Genomic DNA, 21,576 nt, shown 5'->3' with positions numbered 1-21,576 from the left:
GAGATTATCTCCCCCTGAATATACACTTCATTGTCTTCAAAATACTGTATACATACGGAAAATAAGGATTAAAATAGAATATATACATGTATGTCCTTAGAATATGTTATTTTGTATTTAATAAATTCTCCCCACAGTAATTAATGTGCTGGGGTCATACTGTGATGGTGGGTAAATAAGATATGTTATAAAATTGGATTATGATAGATATATGTTGAATAAAATTGTTCAATTTAATTATCATTTTCACAGCTTGTTGTTTTTCAAATATTGTAGCTGAGCTGACGGCGATCATCTGTCAGAAAACTTCCAGTCGTCATTATGAGCTAGTTGGCATCACAGCTACTTGTTTGAGTTTGCATCAGTAGTACTTTTAAGTTATAATATTACATGCAAAATTCAAAATTTGTTGATGCTTTTTTTTTTGGTCAGTTTCTCATACATCTAATGTTCAGTTGAACTTTGGTATATGACATACAGTACAGCATATGCATGGTGCGGCTGAATGGAGTGTGTAAAACACCAAATTGAAAGTTTAATTTATAATATAGAAAAAAATAATAAAATAAAGTTTATATACAATATAACATTACGATATTGCGCACTGGTCTTGAGGAAAGAAAATTAGAATTGAAACTTCTGTTCCCATCCCATGATTGTAAAAGTCAGCTAAATTTGGGATTTAATTCATCTTTTCTATTCTTTCGAACTTTATTCTTCCCAAGATTCTCCTTGAGCTTGCTTCACATGATGTTCTAAGCTAGGATTTCCCTCTAGCGATTTCCCTCTGAGAGGAATTAAGGCTCTCCTTTAGGGGATCACTTTTTTTTTTTCATTTGATGATTAACTGGTTTCTTTTTATTTCAGAGACCATAAAAACAAAATGTTCGGAATACTCACTTACCAATCTATTTGTCTTAAAATATTAAAATTAACTGAGAATGAAAAATGAAAAAAATAACATTCCCTTTTAACCCATGGTAAGTTTCTGTTGGAATACTGTAAACTTAAATTAGTAAAATACTTTTAGAGAAAAAGGAATCTTTAAAAAGTTGATGATTGATTCTCGAAATCATTAAAAAGTTGATGATTGATTCTCGAAATCATTACCATGGCTACCAGTATACAAATGATAAACAGAAAATGCTTTGAGCACAATCATATTTTAGCGCAGCATTTCTGAAGCAAAAAGGGCTAATACTAGATAATTACCCCTTACATAAGCATGTTCACAGTAACATGAATATGACAGATTTTTTTTTTATAGATTGATAAAATCAATCAAAAAATAACAAAACAACCAGACACAATTTTACCACTCAGTTTATCCAATACAGGCAGATTAGAAAAACAGATCACATATCTGATAAAAATAAAGCAATTCTTAAGTGCATCATCCAACGCCAATCCTCAAAAGTCGCATTAGTATTTCCAACTAAAATCCCAAGCTGTGAGGATAAAGGAATGATAAACAGATTTTGGCTGGTATTATATAATACTAGTTACAAAAATTTATTATATAATACATATATACATAAATATATATATCTAATGTATAGATGTAGATAAAAAATCACAGATCCTTTTTATATATCATATGGCATCATCATAGGATTTGAATTATGATTTCACATAAATCCCCACAGTTGGTATCATAAGTTTTCATAACATAATGAATTTTCAGCTTATTTAATATAATTTTTCCTTTCATTAGATTCATTATAAACAATTAGGCTGGATTATATTTATTTAAATCACATTTTGCAGTAATACATATATACCAAAATACAAGTATACTCATCTGTATTCCGTAAACTAACTCATTTTCACAAGCAATTAAATTTCGCGGGCAAATATGAAACAAGAAAATAAATTCCTGCCAAACCATTTCAAAAACAGGTAAAGAAGAACCAGAGAGGTCTCAATCACAGAATTTAATTGCTGGGAAAACTATGTTATGCGTGAAAACGAGAAATTTAAGTCACTGTGAAAATAAGTTTATTTACAGTTCTGGATCACAACTTCACGTCAGATGCAAACAAAACTTAAACCATGAGAATGATATTGATGCGATAATAAATTAGATGATTACTTCCACCCATTCACACTCTGTTAGTAATTGTTAATTATTTAATTAATGCATGGAAACAGACAAATGTTGCTTCACAATCCTATAGTATTGGTAACATATACAAATATATATATTTACGATAAACTAACGTCTTTTTCCAAGTAGTTTATTTTCCAAAGTTTGTGATTAAAAGTACATTTAATGCATTTAAAGTTTATCTCCACATTAAATATCAAATTCACTAAAATTGAAACTTGTTTTCATTTTTTTTTATTAATTCTTTTAAAGTTATTCATTGCGTACATTTTTCGAAAAATTATTCTCTAAATTCTTTGAAAGATATTCTCAACATTCATTGAAAATTAAACTCTGCATTATTTGAAAGATATTTTTTATATTCTTTGAAAGGTATTCTCTACAACTTTTCGTCATGTGGCAAACAGGAAATTCAATAGATGGGAAAAGAAATTTGGCATAAAGTATCAAACTGATTTTTTAGAAAACAGTGAAAACATTTAACAAAAATACTATGCATAAAACCATACAGGGTTCATCACAGATATAAACAAATAACATAGCAGTTATGTGCTGATTACAGACAAAAATATGGTCACATTACAAACATAAACACCATGATAACACAAGTATCAGTGATGTAATTAATGTACACCAGCAGTTTACACAAATAATTCTTCTCAAAAATAAACTGATATAAAATTCATTCTCACAGCACTCTCACAGTGAACAATGGCAGTGATGAGACATATATGGATATAGGTTGATAAAAAATGTCTTAAGAAATTATGCTGTTTTAAGACAACGCACATGTCCTAAGATAATGCTACTGTTACAGTAGTTGTCCAAGGACATTGCAGCTGTCCGATAAATATTGCATGATTGTCCTAAAACAATGCAACTGATTTTAAGCATTGCACCTGTCCTAAAGATATTGCAGCTGTCTTAAAGCAAAACAGCTGTCCTAAGACATTGCAGTTGTCCTAAAACATTGCAGATGTCCTAAGACATTGCAGTTGTCCTAAGACAATGCAGCTGTCCTAAGACATTGCAGTTGTCCTAAGATAATGCAGTTGTCCTAAGACAATGCAGCTGTCCTAAGATAATGCAGTTGTCCTAAGACAATGCAGCTGTCCTAAGACAATGCAGCTGTCCTAAGACAATGCAGCTGTCCTAAGACAATGCAGGTGTCCTAAGATAATGCAGCTGTCCTAAGACATTGCAGCTTGTCCTAAGAAATGCAGCTGTCCTAAGACATTGCAGTTGTCCTAAGATAATGCAGTGTCCTAAGACAATGCAGCTGTCCTAAGATAATGCAGCTGTCCTAAGACAAGCTGTCCTAAGATACATGCAGGCTAAAATGCAGCTGTCCTAAGACAATGCAGCTGTCCTAAGACAATGCAGCTGTCCTAAGACAATGCAGCTGTCCTAAGACATTGCAGCTGTCCTAAGACAATGCAGCTGTCCTAAGACAATACAGCTGTCCTAAGACAATACAGCTGTCCTAAGACAATGCAGCTGTCCTAAGACAATGCAGCTGTCCTAAGACAATGCAGCTGTCCTAAGACAATGCAGCTGTCCTAAGACAATACAGCTGTCCTAAGACAATACAGCTGTCCTAAGACATTGCAGCTGTCCTAAGACAATGCAGCTGTCTTAAGACAATGAAGCTGTCTTAAGACAATGAAGCTATAGATCCCTTAAGAAATAACAACATATAAGGACACCATTTGGAAATAACGTGTCACAAGAGCTACAATTTATTCTAAAGTCAAAAACTAAAATCCCAGGACTCTCATGCTGATAAATTAAGACATCAACATGTCTACCTTATGGTCTTACCACGATGATAGGACGGTCAGAAAAGGCACTGTCAAACACAACAACTTTTTCATTTAAGCTTCTAATTATTTTTCCTTTTATTTGATAAAATTGCAAAAAAAAACAAAAACAAAAAAAACATACAAATCTATAACATATGTTTTCAATCTTTTGTGTATAAATCTGTATTCAAGTTTGAATGTTGTTAAAATATCTTCTTAATACAGATCTAATAAATATATTTTCTTAAAACAGATCTAATAAATAATCTCATTTCTTTAGTACTTAAAATTGATAGGTATGACCAATATGGTATTTATGAAAACAGAAATAAAGACAGACATACCGCTCACTCATCTAACCTACAGATGTACACGATATAAATGTATTGCTATTAAACTGACATATCATCTCCGTCAGTTTACACACGAGGAAAATCAAAATCTACAAAATTTAACAAAAAAAATTTGGTCCCGAGGTGCCAGGGTTTCAAAATCCAAGCTTAGAGATACTTAACTGATTCACCCCTGAAGATACATATATAGACTCTTCTAAATCAAAGACTAGACCAGTCCATTATGGAATTTCAGGAGTGAATGAATTAAGAAGATTATGCTTCAAGTGAGATACTTATTGGAAATTTAATTCAAAACATTAAAACTCAATCAAAAACAAGAGAAAAACTGACACAGTTTTCCAAAGAAAAAACATTTTTAAACTTAAATCTTTTCATTTCCAATAATTTCACCATTACAACATGTATATTTCACATTGAAGTAAACCTTTCTACTCAATAAACACTCAAATAAGAAAGGAGAATATCTTACCTGTTAACAAGGAGTACAATCAAACAAGCAGGTCAAATACACAACAGTATTATATTCAGTCTTCAATTCAAATGATTTTGATATAAGGTGGAGGTTATCTCAATTGACCGATCACCAGGGAGTATGTAGCCACACATCGTGCAGGTATACCTATTTAATGTCTAAGAGCTAATGTTCTAGCATACACAGTACCAAATGCTAAGTCACATGCTATCTGTCAATTACACTATACCCAAAAATAAATACACATCAATTCTGTGTACGTATGATTAGTATTACATCAGTATCAATTTAGTTCTAAAACAATTAAAAGAACATTCTTTCATTTGAAACAGCCTTAGGGAGACTAAATACAAAAGATCTTTTTTTTCCCAAACAGTAAAAAGTTTAAATAAAAAATTAATACATGCAGGTAAACAGAAAGTTCTTAAAGTAGTATTATTTTATCAAAAATTCATGGATTTGTCCTAATGTCTAATTAATCACTGCAAAAACATATGTGAATAGACAATATTGGTTGACACACTATTTCCTGTACCAAATGGATAGGATTTTATTATTGAAAGACATTGTAAAAGGTGTACCCTTATTTCTAGTGTTCATTGGATGCTTACATTCCAGTTGTTTAAACAAATGAATGCTCCTTTAAAAAGTCCTTATATATACAATAAACCTTAACATTTCATGGGAATTATTTCTATGACGACAAGCAAGCCTTCTTCATTGATTTGCTTCGATAACTATATATGACAATACCCGTTTTCATTACACCCGTACCCTGAATTGATACACAGAAAACCCGTACGTCCATGGTCTATATCAACTATTTAATGTCCTAAAGTTGTTTATTTATAAACACACTGGTGGCTACATACAACTATTTACATATTACAGACTGAGCTATCTACCCTTGCAGGTAGGTACCGTTTATTACATCCTGGTTTAATGACCACAACATCATTTTTTTCAGAGAAAACAATGTAATCTTGCTCAGAAAGTAATGACGTCAAATAATACCTATCCACAAGGGAGATAACTCTGTAATATCCAGAGAAGGAATAGATTTAGTAGAAACAAAAGTACCATGATATATAGCCAGTTATTGGAATTCATAATTCCTCAATCTGGCTTTCAAAGTGTTATCCTATCTTTGAACATGACAGAGTTATCTGCCCTTACAGTAGGTATTGATTATGACATCATGTGTTTGCGAGCGTAACATCATACTTTTCAGAGAAAATGACACAAATTTCACTCACAAAATAATAACATCATAATGAATAGCTAACGCAAGGGAGGTAACTCTGTAGTGTGCAAAGATGGAATATGATGCAACCATTTCTCAATATTTCGCAAATCATCTCTGTGAAAAAAACCGGTAATATATCACATATTTTAGAAAAAATATTGTGCTATATGTGCTAGTGATAAGAAATTTGAATTTGTGTAGAATCAGCCTCCTGTTGTTGTATTAAATATTCTCCAATCCTCTGACCTCGTAAGCTTTCAGGAAACCCAGGACATTGTCTCTGAAATACCCTTCTTCCAGGAATATCTCCAAGCTTTGACTTACCTAAAAAAATGAAACGTAGACATAAAACTAGTAGAGTAAATAAATTATGGGCACTGCAAAAATTGGAAACTGAAAGTCAATAGATTCATATTTGTTCATATAACAATAAATATTGTAAAATAACTAAAATGTCATGTATTCATATATTTACATTCTTCTATAACAAGATGCTTCAAATTTTATATATAAATAGTCATATATTTATATTTTTATAAAAAAAATGTATCAAATAATATATAGGTATTTTTTTATATCAATTCTTATAAAAAGATTCAATAGATATGAGTTGTATTTAAAACTCAAAAATATATAAACTTATATATACAGAGGATGCATGAAGATTTACACATAAAAACAAGTTATGATAAAAACTATACACGTACTTACTTGTTTGAAAGTTAGATAGGACTACTACATATATCAGTGTGAATACAATAGATACCTTTCTGTCTAATGTAATCATTATACATGTACAACCAGTGAAAATTTTATGTTTGCTGTTTTGATGACTAGTACGCCGTTATTTTCAACAGTGATTGTATTGTTTTAATCAAGAACATAGCTTCAATAATATTGCCAACTTCCCCTAATTCCCCGGATTGACCATTGTTTTAGACAATTAAGTATACATAACCCAATTGACCCGCCTGGTCATCAAAGACAGCACCAGGAACAAACTCTGAAAATTCTCACAAAAATGGCATGCCAAGGTAGGTCATAGTTCATATGTGCACATGACCCTTGTTTTGACCCCTTCACCTCGTCTTCAAAGGTCATCACCCATTTTTTTTATAATCAGAGATTGGCAGTATTGTTTCAAGGAAGAGTAGATTTTTAAAGACAGATGAAATTTAATGCTTTAAATTGGGACGATTCTTAGTTAACTCTCAACTCCTTCATGGAAGAGTTAGAGAGCAAATTTGAGGAATATAACTATTAGTATTATGTACTATTATGGGGGGGGGAGGTTGACATTTGCAAAATGTGCCATTCTATCAGTTTTGAAAAGTATTCTTAGTGAATTTCTGAAAAAAAAAATCAAATTACAGTCCAACTGGTCTATAAAGACCTCCCAAGAGACAAGGAAGAAGTGGTCTTTGTAGCCAAGTTGTCTTTATACACAGGTCAAATTGTGTTATAAATAGCCATTTGGGACCCTGCAAAAGTGTCCTTAATATGCAGGTGGTCATTCTACAGAGGTGGTCATTAAGGTAGGTTTCACAGTACAAGCTAAAAATTTCTTGCAATGTGCTTGTGGAAATGTGTGTGTAGAATTAATATAGTTGACAGTGTTTATGAGAAAATATTTAGAACTGTGAAAACATTGTGAAGATATTCTGTCTTTGTACATTAAGGAGTTATCTGCCCTTGCAGGTAGGTATATATTGTGATGTCATATGTGTCTAAGAGGGTAACATAATATTTCTCATAGAAAGCAACACTCATTAAATGTTGACGTCACAACTGAAAACTTCCTTAAAGGGAAATAACTCTTATAATACACAAAGACAGAGTAATGTAACTAAAAGTAAATATGTGAAAATTGTTATAAAACAATAAGGACTGTTACAGCTGCAAAGGTTTTGAGAGTTTTGTAAGATTCGTAAATATAGGTACCCTGATCTGTGTAACAAGCCATTTATAGCTTGTCATACTTGTCCTCTAACACTTCCATACACTGACGATTCCAGGTGTCTGTGGTAGCCTTCAGGTTAACGAGATAGGACTCCATATCATCTATTACCTGTCGTCGTACCATTACGTGATAAACACATTGATATATTAATATATATATATACATTCTTTCAACTAAAGGTGTGTAGCATTAGTGGATTTAAGGTGATGGTACGAAAAAAATATCGTTAAGTTTTACATAGTTTTATTTATTTTTATCAAATATAATTGATGTATATTTTTATTAATAAATCTATCAAATGTAATTTATGTATATTTTCATCAATAGATTGATCAAACATATATTTTTTAAATTCATAAAATTTTATGTACATTTTCATCATTAGATTATGCAAAATTTATTTTGGTTGTTTCAAATTACATCACATTTTTAAATGTTAATCTAGATTTTAGAGTACATCATTTTGATATGTGTACTTTTCAGGATAGACTTTTCTTGAAATAATCACTATTGCAGACATTTCCACATTTAATCCACTCATACTTCACAACAGTGTTAAGATTCCAGTGAGGCAAAGTTAATGTTAAAGCAGAAGAAAACCAAACATCCAAACACCTCAAGCCAAACTCTGCACTGATATTTAGATTTAAATTTCCTTGTAAAACCCCAGACATTCTGATTTATCACAGGTTCTCACAGAAGCCTAACTCGATTTGCCCTCTTCTGTTTCTAGAATAAAACTTCTGATCACTTGATTTATAATTTTTCTAATTCTAGAAGCTCTTCGGTCTGTATGGTGGAAGATCTTCTGAGAAGATCCTTTTCTTAGAAGCGTGTAAATCGAGTTGAGCTAGGGTGAAACCAAGGGAAGTAACTCTAGCAGATCATATTGGCCTCTGGGTAATGCAGATGCTTGAAATGATAAAATAACATTCTTGAAACTGTAACATAAACACCAAAATAAAAAGAAAAATTAATTGTACAAAATGGAAAAAAACAAGCATGTGACCATCCCATTTAAGCATAATGTCCCAGCTAATTAATCAATTGAAAATTAATTTAAGATAATTGAATAAAATTTTGTGCAAAAGTTTTTATATATTGTGTTGACAATTTTAGCATTTTTCCCCAATGGCAATGCTAATAGATTAATGAATATATCTTAAATATATTTGAAAATGAGTGCTTACTAGTAAGCAAATGAAATTATGATATTTACAGTGCAAAATACAAATATGTATCAACACAAAATCTTATAAATTTCAATTCTCTTCTCCCCATTATTACCTCATTTCATCATGAATCTCTTGTTGTTAAGTCTATTTGTTGTAAGAACATTTGGATGCCTCGTTTTCTAATGCAATAAAGCCACACTAACAGTATTCCACTGTGTACACACAGAGACACCGGTTATTACATGATTGTACTTCCATGTGTACTAATTAGATTATATACAGTGTTCATGTTACATATCAGTCTGAACACATTAGACAAATACTATAGAAAATTATTCCTGGTAATCAGGTTTATCACAAGTTTTTACTGTAAACCAACTTATTTTCGCGATTTTATGCCAAACGACTTTTCCAAAAAGTTTTAATTTTGCGATCTAGATTTCTTTGGTTCTCCTTTACTAATTGACGGATTGCCAGCTGTCAATCAAACGCAGGAGACTTTGCATTTTGTATTGTGTATTCTACGATGTTTGCTCCGTCATTGAATAAGTAACCTGCATTTGTGAGTACGAGGCATGGCACATGGAGATCGGTCAATATTCGAAAATCTTCACAGCAATTCATTTTCACGATTTCAAAATTTAAATGCACTCAAAAATAAGTTGTTATACAGTACAGTTTAGATAGAGACTAGAATCTATGAAACTATGACAGACCTGGCAGAATCACAGGTATAAATATTTACAGATTACTGTGCAACTCTAACTAAAGACTATCCCATTTTATTATATATCATATATAAGTCAAATTTGCATTTATGATTTTTTATAATCAAGATAAAACCTGTAACCAATTTAACAGAACATAAATTTGAGTAAAAAACCAAAATTAGAAAAAAAAAACCACAAAAATTGAGCAATATCGACAACAGATCTGTATACTGACCACGCGGATAATCTCTTGGATGTCCATGTTCTCTAGTTCAGGACAAGGCTTCATTAATCTTTTACACAAAACGCTCCTATTAGGGGATGCATGAACAACCACCTGCAAAGTGTAAAAACTTTATATTTATTTTATATCCCATTATCTTTTCTATACAAAACGGTTGTTTTGGGAACCACATGAACAACCACTTACAAAATGTAAAACAATGCATTTATTTTTTATTGCTTTGCCTTTTTTAAACAAATCAATTCTTTTGGGTCACATAGACAACCATCTGCAAAGTGTAAAAAAAATTCACTTCATATTGCATTGTCTTTTATACACAAAACATATCCAAGTTTCAGTAACATCTTACTTACTTTAAATACTCCTTTAGATATGAAATTATGGTGTTTCTTTAATGAGCCGTCATAAGCTGCACTGACAAATCCTGTGTTACTTTCAGTTGTATTTCCTTCTCTGTAAGCTTTGACGAGTTGCTCGAAAAACAAGTACATAAACTTCAGGCCCCTGTTAAACGATACAAATTATTAATTGACACAAGTAATATTTGTGTAAAACACAATCATTCTTTGCAAGCATTTGATTTTTTTTTTTTATAAATTATCACTTCCAGGTGGTTAAGGTCTACTATAGGACATATATCATTTGACATGATTTATCTCCCTTTACATTACATTAACATTTGACATAATTTATATTCCCTTTGCAAATATTACATTGGAAATGATTTATCTCCCCTTACATTAACAGTGGACCTGATTTATCTCCCCTTTACAAACATAACATTGGAAAAAATTTATCTCCCCTTTTAAAACACAATACTGGAATTGATTTATCTCCCCTTATATAAACATAGAGAATGATTTATCTCCCCTTATATTAACATTGAACATGATTGATCTCCTCTTATATTAACTTTGAACATGATATACCTTCCCTTTACAAACATTAACATTGGACATGATTTATCTCCCCTTTACAAACATTAACATTGGACATGATTTATCTCCCCTTTACAAACATTAACATTGGACATGATTTATCTCCCCTTTACAAACATTAACATTGGATATGATTTATCTCCCCTTTACAAACATTAACATTGGACATGATTTATCTCCCCTTTACAAACATTAACATTGGACATGATTTACCTCCCTTTACAAAAACTGAAATTGGACATGAACTATATCCTGTGAATCAGCATTTACTCATTCACCCTTGATAGTTCATAATGAACTTCTAATTAGATGAATTCATTTGTACTCAGATGGACATATAATTTTGATGAGTGTATTTTTATGTCCATCTACTTATGTTAATCTTTTTCTGAATTGGTCATTCTAACTACATGTATATCATTTCATATCCCATATCCATCCAATATTGCACTCAACTAAGTTATAACCACAGGTGGTAGGCTAGTTCCTAATTAAGGACATATATATTGGCCGAAGTTTCAAATCTTTTATTTCTGAGTCAAAGGAACTAGCCTACCACCTGTGGTTATAATGTATGGTATGACCACCTATTTTTGTGGGTAAGAAATTTCAACAATTAGGCATCCTATGAATGTGAAACTCTGATCAGCGAAATATTAAGAAATGTATGAAGTATTAGCTGTACAGTCTGATCACAAAATTTCAAAAGCTGCAAAAATTGGTTTTTCTAAACTGTTGTTCTTTTTTTTTAATCAAAACTGCAAAATCTTTGACCTGCAAATATAACTGGCTATACTGTATCTAGATATACTATACCTTCCAAGCCAAACACCGGCTACGGTACCGGAATCTCCACTCTTATATACATTTCTTGCCACTTCATCCTCGATAAGCTCCTGGATCGTTTTGTACGTAACTCCATTTGGAGATACCATAGCAGCTCTTATTTTCTAAACAACAAAAAGCACATAAGAAAATATATTTAATGAAAACATGAGTAAATGTAATTAACAGTAGATTTTAATAGTATACAGTTTTATCAGTACTTAACAAGATACATTCATCTCTCTAGGTGCCCAAGATTTTTTTAATTGATTAATTCCGGTACTCTTTCCATACTGTTAAGTTGCTGACTTTGTGTTTTTGTCAACAAAAGTTTGGAAAAATTAACAGTTACTATTAACCTACTTATTTTACTGTCAGCATTTTTGCATTATCTTTGAAGTGCTTATTCATGTACAACACTAAATTTGGACTTTATTTCTTATATTGAACCATCAAATTGCACTAATATATATCCATGCTAGTAAATCATAATTCACTTTTTTTTCTTTTTTTTTTCATTTGTGCTAAATTTGACTGCCCTGAATAAGTATATTTACAGTATTCACCAGTAAAACATCAATATAAGTTATTTGTTTTTAAAACTTTGTATCGTGTTCAATAAGAAAATCTAAAGACCTATGTTAGATCACAAGAGCTTACATGTTCTGCTAATAACATATTTAAAAAAAAACCTACATAGTGGGTATGTCACTATAATAAACTGTAAATATCAATATAGTATATAGGGGGTATTTTTTATATATATATTTATGCTATGTATCATTGACAGAACGTTTATGGTAAGATTCTACCTAAACCACCAAATAAGTCTGCTATAAGATTGATTTTAATTGCTGTAACACTGTAATTATGTAAGAAAATAAACAAGTACAACAAACAATGTATATTTCATTATAAAACAGCATTGCAAGACTTTAGAAGATCATGTTCTTACATACACTTGTCTCCTTCATTTAAGGTAGTCACTTTTTGCATGTAGATTTCCTTAGAAAATCATGTGTTCACTTTTTCCAAACGTATCGGTACTTTTTAAAACGAGTACCAGTATCATTATTGTCATTGATTAAGTTCTTATCATTACCAAGGCCAAAAAAGTCACTCACCTTAATATTATTGTCCATGTCGCTTTGGACTGGAGAAAAGGTTTTTCCAAAGCTTTCTGAAAGGAAATGAAGAAACTTAGAGATAATTTGATGCCAATGTCAGAAACAGCAAAGAATACAAAGTACAGCATGAAAGTATAGACCAAGAATCAGGTAAGCAGAATATAAATGAAATATCATAGCATACAAAAAACTACAGACAACGTACATGTACAAGAATTTATAGATATCAAATATATATTATCGTATTTGACCTAATAAATAATTGAAGGAAATAAGGGGGCGCTTAATAGGACCAAATGTGGGCTACCCTTTCACAAAAACAATGCACAAAATAAGACATTAATCCATTTGCAAGAGAAATCAAATAAAGAAACTGTTGTATTTTCATATTTTTGGCAAGCAATTTTAGTTTGTAGTAACTTGGTGAAGTTGGTGTTTTAACGTAGGTCTAGGGTTTAAGACTTTGTCAGACTGTGACATTTTCTCCCTCAAAGTTCTGTCACAAAATTGGTGGGTTTGCCAACCTCTGTTTCAACCATTGAAGTACACTTTAATAGCAAGGGTAGAGATCGATTAACTTATGAGTACATAAATTATGATAATAGTTACATTTTTTGAGCAAGGCAGGAGGAGTGTAGCTACTATTGTAGCAGGACATTTCGATAAATTAGTCAGAAGTGTATCTTTTCCGCTACAACAGTAGCTAAAGTCTAGTGAACAATAGGTTAATCGTTAATAGTTCAAAATTGCTTCTTTCAGGAGCATTGATCTTAAGGACATTGTTCTTTAGTCTTAACCTCTACAGGTATAATTTGTAACTCTATCATTATCTAAAGCAACTAGAGAGTTTTATCGCAGGTTCAAGCCTGGTTTGACTCAAATATTTTCTGCATTCCTGATACAGGTTAATGTAAGACTTAAAAACGTTGTTTAGTTAAGGATTTATAAGTGAGAAGGATTTGTCACTCTGGGTTTAGGACGAATACATCACAAGCACTTTTGTGTTCGTGCACTGGCCATGACGTTGGGCGACGACTGATTTTCCTTTGAGATATCCACCAGCGCAACCTTTGATGTAGCTAATGAGGGTGACAAGCTTAATGTCTTACTTTCTGGAGAAGGCCTTCCGTCCCTAAACCAAGGACTAGACATTTTGAAATTTATTAAGCTTTAAATTGGTGTTTCTTTTTACTCGATAAGACAAGAAAATGTTTTAGTGAATGGTTTGCTGAAAAATGTTTTGTATTCCCGGTTCATAAAAGTCTCGCGTGGTGTTAAGTAGTGTAAAGAGACAGTGCCAAGCCCTTCTCACTTATAAATCCTTGGTTTAGTTAGCAAGTTACAATGCAAGTGCATATTTTTTAATTTGTCACTTCAATACTAAAATGATCTATGTTTGAACCAACTTGCCTTGTGAATATTTTATTGACAACAAATTAAAACTTGTTAAAGGAAAAGAAGAAAGATAATTTATATAACATAATGTATATTAAATCATTAATTGTTATCAAAAACGTCGTGTAACCGGCCATGCATGTTGCCATACGAGCTAGCCTATACAACTTACCAAACACCCCGGTGATCACGGCGGTTTTAGCGAGGAATTCATCTAACATTATGTCCCCATTCTCTGGTACAGGATTGTAAAACTTTTCTCTTTCGAAAAAGGTTCCATTGCTATTCTTTGTGATTTGTTGTTGTTCTGCCATTCTGACGTTAAGGAATGTTTGACTGGTTTGTTTGAGCGTGCAAGTACCTGCTACGTTACCGGAAGTAAACAAGTAATATTATAGTACAGTACTCAAGTAAGTACTAAATATCATAACCGAACCGAAATGTCACAGATCCAATATCAGGTTAAATGAGATAGAAAACGTAAAATTTTATCCAAATAATCAAGAGACTGTATTGGCATTAAATATATTTTCTGAAATCTTTCTTTTCATCTCATTTCATCCATGATTTACTGTATCGCCGTAATTAATGCCAAGGGTGCATAAAAATTATAAAAAAAAGTGGTGCTTATTACAAACAAAAAACTTCTAAAAGAAGTCAGACATATTTTAACTCTTTTTTTTTATGCACGGCATATTATTCTATTGCAGTAAATATGCATTTGATTTCTTTCCTTATTGCACAAAGTTGCTGGTTATGAAAAAAATTTAGTTTGAAAAACACCAACACAGTTTGCAAACAATTTTTTTATACACCGTTGAAATTAAAAAATACTGACATAAATGCTTAATTGCTAATTGAATAAAAACTTCATGCAAATTGTTTTAAAATAAATTCTATTTTTTTTTATTGTTTAAATGAAAAATGACATAATATAATTATTAGTTTTATTTAAAGATGCTCCACCGCTATAGCGTTTTTTCAGAAACATACATACATATATATGTATGTATGTTTCTGGTTTTTTCTCAATCAAAAAAAGGAGCAGACGATTTGATATTTTCTTCAATTACAAAAGTTACTTACTTTACAACAATGCCACCATTGAAATGTTTGAGCTTCTAATTTTACTTCAAGTAAAATCATCAAAAATAATTAATTGCATCCCGGAAAAAAAATGTGGCACTATGTCCTATATGGAATGAAGTTCTGATATTGCATCTGCCAAAAGCAATATAAATATTTTATATTATTTTTTGTGTTAATTAGGCATATATATACACGATGAAACACCAGTTATTATTCAAATGATGAGTACCGTTTGTGCTCTGTCGGCGGTGGAGCATCCTTAAATTCATCCACAATTTAATAGTTATTTTGAAATGAAAAAAAAAAATGAAGTTGTCTTATTAGCTCACCTGGTCCAAAGGACCGAAGTGAGCTTATGGGATACCGCAGCGTCCGCGTCCGGCGTCCGGCGTCTGGCGTCCGGCGTCCGTCAACAATCGACTTCTTCTCCATAACCGCTGGTCGGATTTCAACAAAATTTGACTGGTAGCATCCTTATGGGCTATTAACTGAAAATTGTACAAATGATGGGGCTGACCCCCCGGGGGCCTGAGGGGCGGGGCCAAAAGGGGTCAATTTGGCTATTTCCATATAAACGACTTCTTCTCTGAAACCAAGCATGGGATAGCACCCATAATGCAATGGTAGCATCCTTATAGGGTGGGGATTCAAAATTGTACAAATGATGGGGGCTGACCCCCAGGGGGCCTGAGGGGCGGGGTCAAATGGGGTCAATTTGGCTATTTCCATATAAACGACTTCTTCTCTGAACTAAGCATGAGATAGCACTCATAATGCAATTGTAGTATCATTATAGGGTGGGGATTCAAAATTGTACAAATGATGGGGCTGACCCCCGGGGGGCCTGAGGGGCGGGGTCAAAAGGGGTCAATTTGGCTATTTCCATATAAACGACTTCTTCTCTGAAACTAAGCATGGTATAGCACCCATAATGCAATGGTAGCATCCTTATAGGGTGGGGATTCAAAATTGTACAAATAATGGGGCTGACCCCCCGGGGGCCTGAGGGGCGGGGTCAAAAGGGGCCAATTTGGCTATTTTCATATAAATGACTTCTTCTCTGCAACTAAGCATGGTATAGCACCCATTATGCAATGGTAGCATCCTTATAGGGTGGGGATTCCAAATTGTGCAAATGATGGGTCTGACCCCCCGGGGGCCCTGAGGGGCGGGGTCAAAAGGGGTCAATTTGGCTATTTCCATATAATCGACTTCTTCTCTGAAACTAAGCATGGTATAGCACCCATAATGCACTGGTAGCATCCTTGTAGGGTGGGGATTCAAAATTTTGCAAATGATAGGGCTGACCCCCCGGGGGCCTGAGGGGCGGGGTCAAAAGGGGTCATTTTGGCTATTTCCATATAAATGACTTCTTCTCTGCAACTAAGCATGGTATAGCACCCATAATGCAATGGTAGCATCCTTGTAGGCTGGGGATTCCAAATTGAGCAAATGATAGGGCTGACCCCCGGGGGCCTGAGGGGCGGGGTCAAAAGTGGTCAATTTCCATATAAATGACTTTTTCTCTGCAACTTAACATGGGATTGCGCTCATAATGCAATGGTTACATCCTTATAGGGTTTGGATTCAAAATTTTGCAAATGATGGGGCTGACCCCCCGGGGCCTGAAGGGTGGGGTCAAAAGGGGTCAATTTGTTTATTTCCATATAAACGACTTCTTCTCTGCAACTAAGAATGGAAAAGCACTTATAATGCAATGGTAGCATCCTAATAGGGTTGGGATTTGAAATTGTACAAATGATTGGGCTGACACCCGGGGCCTTAAACGGCAATAGATGCGAGGTCAAAAAGGTCAATTAGGCTACTATTTTCATATAAATTACTTTGTCTCTGAACCTATGTATTGGATAGCATATTTGTATGGTATCAATAGCATCATTGTATGGTTGTGATTCAAAATTAAACTTTGGGAGTCAATTTTGCTTATTTTTCTAATTGTCAGAGTATTGTGATAATTACTAACAAAAATCCAGGTTGAGCGATACAGGCCCTCTGGGCCTCTTGTTCATTTTAGCATTGATGTCACTAATTTTTTTAATTTCAACGGGGTATGATTTTAGAAATTTTGTTTGCAAACTGCCATGAACCCACATAGCAGATTCTCACTCAATAATTGAGCATTAGCTGCTGTATATTCAAAAAATTTAGTTAGTTTTCCTTTTTTGTATTAACATGAAATGTTGATCATTAATACAGAAACACTATCGCTATAATTGACAAATCGCCATGGGTAATATAGCCACGCCCATGCTTGCAAACACATGTGTACCTATTCAATGTCAGAACAAATATCGTAGCGATTACACAATTCAAAATGTAAAGTCATGTACATATGTACATCAATATACATAGATCCAACTTGTCAATCAAACTGATTTTATAGACCATTTAAATAATTCCCTACACTCCAGCCGGCTTAGTCGGCAACTTGGTCGCCATGATGTCCCACAAGCAGGTAAGTGGACTAGGCTAATCTTTGGTGACAAGGTAGCTTGTCCAGCTAGTGTTCTGAGCTCCCCAATATGGCCGCTACATTTTCTCAACTTTGTGATAAAATTTCTTACCTATCAGTGAATGACCAACATTTTCCTTATAACCCAATATTCACTTTTCTCATTATTACATCAAAGAGAAAAAAAGCAATTATATTAAACAAGAGATCCCAGAGGGATCTTGGCGCCCACCAAAGAATGATCTATGTCTGACAATGGAAAGAGGGATCTTTTCCCTGCTTTTCAAACTTTTTCAAACACACGACATATAAAATTTGAGACAGATCGCTATAGTACTTTCTAAGAAATAGTGGTAACAAACTTCAACAATGAAATCTAAGATGGCGGCCGGTTGGCCATCTTGTTTACCGATCAGTCCCGAAAGGCATTATGCATCAGTCCTAAAAGGTACTATGCACAACTATGGTACAAGGGGAACCTACACATAAAATTTGAGAAAGATCCCTTCAGTACTTTCTGAGAAATAGCGGTAACAAACTTAAACAATCAAAATCCAAGATGGCCGTCGGTCGGCCATCTTGTTTACCGATCGGTCACAAATAACAATATGCACAACTAGGGTCCTTGGGGAACCTTCATATGAAATTTGTGAACGATACCTTTAGTACTTTTTGAGAAATAGCGGTAACAATCTTTAACTATCAAAATCCAAGATGGCCGCCTGTTGGCCATCTTGTTGAACGATCGGTCCCAAAATGCAATATGCACAACTAGGGCCCTAGAAGAACCTATATACGAAATTTGAGAAAGACCCCTTCAGTATTTTTTGAGCAATAGCTGTAACAAACTTTAACTATCAAAATCCAAGATGGCCACCTGTCGGCCATCTTTTTCACCGATCGGTCCTAAAATGCAATATGCACAACTAGGGTCCTAGGGGAACCTGTATATGAAATTTGAGAAAGATCCCTTCAGCACTTTTTGAGAAATTGCGCGTAACAAACTTTAACTATCAAAATCCAAGATGGCCGCCTGTCGGCCATCTTGTTGCTCGATCGGTCCCAAAATGCAATATGCACAACTAGGGCCCTAGAAGAACCTATATATGAAGTTTGAGAAAGATCCTTTCAGTACTTTTTTGAGTAATAGCAGTAACAAACTTCAACTATCAAAATCCAAGATGGCTGCCTGTCGGCCATCTTGTTGATAGATCAGTCCCAAAATGCAATATGCACAACTAGGGCTCTAGGGGAATCTATATATGAAATTTGAGAAAGATCCCTTCAGCACTTTTTGAGAAATAGCGGTAACAAACTTTAACTATCAAAATCCAAGATGGCCGCCTGTCGGCCATCTTGTTGAACGATCGGTCCCAAAATGCAATATGCACAACTAGGGCCCTATATGGGAAACATCTTTCAGCACTATTTGAAATTTGAGAAAGATCCTATCAAAATCAGATGGCCGCCTTTCTGTAGAACTCGAAAATGCAATATGCAGTAGGTAACCTAAGTATGAAATTTGACGAAAGATCCTTCAGTACGAGAAATAGGACAGACGGAAGGACGGAAGGACGGAAGGACGGACGACGGACGGACCACGGACGAAAGGCGATTTGAATAGCCCACCATCTAATGATGGTGGGCTAAAAAACACAGAACTTCAGAGAGAACAAGTTTTATAATGTTTGTATTTATAATACTATAGGCATAACATCATACATATATCTTTATACATTACATTGACAACACAAAGGACCAGGTTTTATCACCTGGGATAGGTAATTAGGATACAATATAACTAATTACATTCTGTAGCCATGAATTACATTCTTAATTACATTCTGTAACCAGTAATTACATTCTATTACCAGTTCAATTAAATTATTTTATTACTTGAGCCAGTAAATATGATCTGTAAGACTGTAACCAGTAATTCAGTTATATAACCAGTAATTACATTTTATGACCAGTAATTACAATCTGTAACTAATTATATAATGACCAATGGATTTCGGTTATATAACCAGTAATTACATTGTAAGACCAGTAATTACAACTTGTAACTTTTGGTTTGTTTATTTTAACGTCCTAGTAATAGCCAGGGTCATGTCAGGACGTGCCAGGTTTGTTAGTGGAGGAAAGCCGGAGTACCCGGAGAAAAACCACTGACCAGCGGTCAGTACCTGGCAACTGCCCCACAAGTGATTCCAACCCGCTTCCCAGAGGTGGAGGGCTTGTGGTAATATGTCGGGACATCTTAACCACTCGGCCACCGCAATCTGTAACTAGTAATTACATTCCACTACCAGTAAATATAATTTGTAACTAGTATTCAGATTTTTAAACCAGTAATTACAATGTGTAACTGGTAATTACATTTTGACCAGTAATTCCAATCTGTAAAAATGGAATAATATTCCAATACCAGTAAATATGATCTGTAACCAGTAATTACATTTTATAACCAGTAATTACAATTTGTAACTAGTAATTACATTCAATTGAAAATAGTTTAATGATCTGTAACCCAGCAATTACATTCTATGATTACTAATACTATTTGTAACAAGTAATTATATTCCATGACCAGTAGTTAATATTTGTAACCAGTTCAGTAATTACATTGCATGACAATTAGTCTATTAAATAGATGTAACCAGTAATTATGATTTGTAACCAGTAATTACGATTTGTAACCAGTAATTACCATTCTGAGTTGAGTCTTTAAAATAAGTAATATATTATATGTTTTTATGATGTCAACAGGATCAACATTTACATCAGTATTATATGCTCTGAATTTGCATTTCATGAGTTATCTGCCCTTGTGTGTAGGTTTTGACCGATACATCCTTTTTTCTGAGCGTAACATCACATCATAATTTTTGCTCAAAAATTAGGTTACAATGAATATCTACTTGTAAGGGCATATAACTACAATATTTAAAAGACAGAATGCCTTAACATTGACAATCATTATCTGAATTAGTCTGTACTCTCAGTATCAACACCAAACAAAAGCTTCTAGTTTTAACTAAATTATAAAAATTAAGCGATCTATAGAATTTACCTATCTGTTTGTTTGTTATCAGCATAAGAAAAGTACTAGCAATTTACATAAACATGCAACTATAATATATTATTCAAATATATAGGTACCGTACATGTACATCTACAAGTCCAGTTAACAAAATGCCAAATGTAAAAAAAATACTATTACATACCTAGTTAATATAAAAGCGATAATAAAATAAGAAAATAAAAAACAAAACAAAATAATTGAGCATAAGCTACTCTATACTCAACTCTTAACAAAGACAAGACAGCATTTAAAATGCTATCAGAGGCTGATTTCCTTTCACACATTAAAACTCTTTTTATACACTACTTCCAATAAGCTGCTTACCAATATTGGACCTATCTAAATATTGACCTTTGACCTGCAAAAATCAAGAATATTGACAAACATCCAGCTATACAACTACACTAACTAATATTTGGCAAGCTATATAAAACAGGAATGATGACTATTGAACCGCATTACTCATACAGCCAAATAAAAACACTACTCACAGCGGTTACCATGACAACAACAAAAATATAGTCCAACATCTTTTGATTGTGTATTTTTTCAGCCTTTTAAAAGAATATTAT

General features: G+C 33.3%; 1 protein-coding gene across 2 annotated transcripts; it reads right to left on the bottom strand.

The window, feature by feature from the left end:
- Positions 1–5,172: 5,172 nt before the first annotated feature.
- LOC138331490 (glycolipid transfer protein-like) lies at positions 5,173–14,790 on the bottom strand. 2 transcript variants are annotated; one of them, XM_069279159.1, is made up of 7 exons: positions 14,530–14,762; positions 12,960–13,015; positions 11,827–11,960; positions 10,426–10,576; positions 10,064–10,165; positions 7,925–8,051; positions 5,173–6,307 (listed from the first exon to the last, which is right to left on the bottom strand). In XM_069279159.1, exons 1-6 carry the CDS (start codon positions 14,669–14,671, stop codon positions 7,947–7,949), a joined length of 690 nt encoding a protein of 229 aa, XP_069135260.1. In that variant the 5' UTR covers positions 14,672–14,762; the 3' UTR covers positions 5,173–6,307; positions 7,925–7,946. The 2 variants fall into 2 exon arrangements, with proteins under 2 accessions (XP_069135260.1, XP_069135261.1); XM_069279160.1 differs by lacking the exon at positions 7,925–8,051 and having other exon boundaries at positions 14,530–14,790.
- Between the last annotated feature and the right edge of the window lie 6,786 nt (positions 14,791–21,576).

The sequence above is a fragment of the Argopecten irradians genome, chromosome 9 (genome assembly GCF_041381155.1).
Source record: "Argopecten irradians isolate NY chromosome 9, Ai_NY, whole genome shotgun sequence".
Taxonomy (NCBI): domain Eukaryota; kingdom Metazoa; phylum Mollusca; class Bivalvia; order Pectinida; family Pectinidae; genus Argopecten; species Argopecten irradians.
This window is presented reverse-complemented; position numbering and strand designations above follow the sequence as displayed.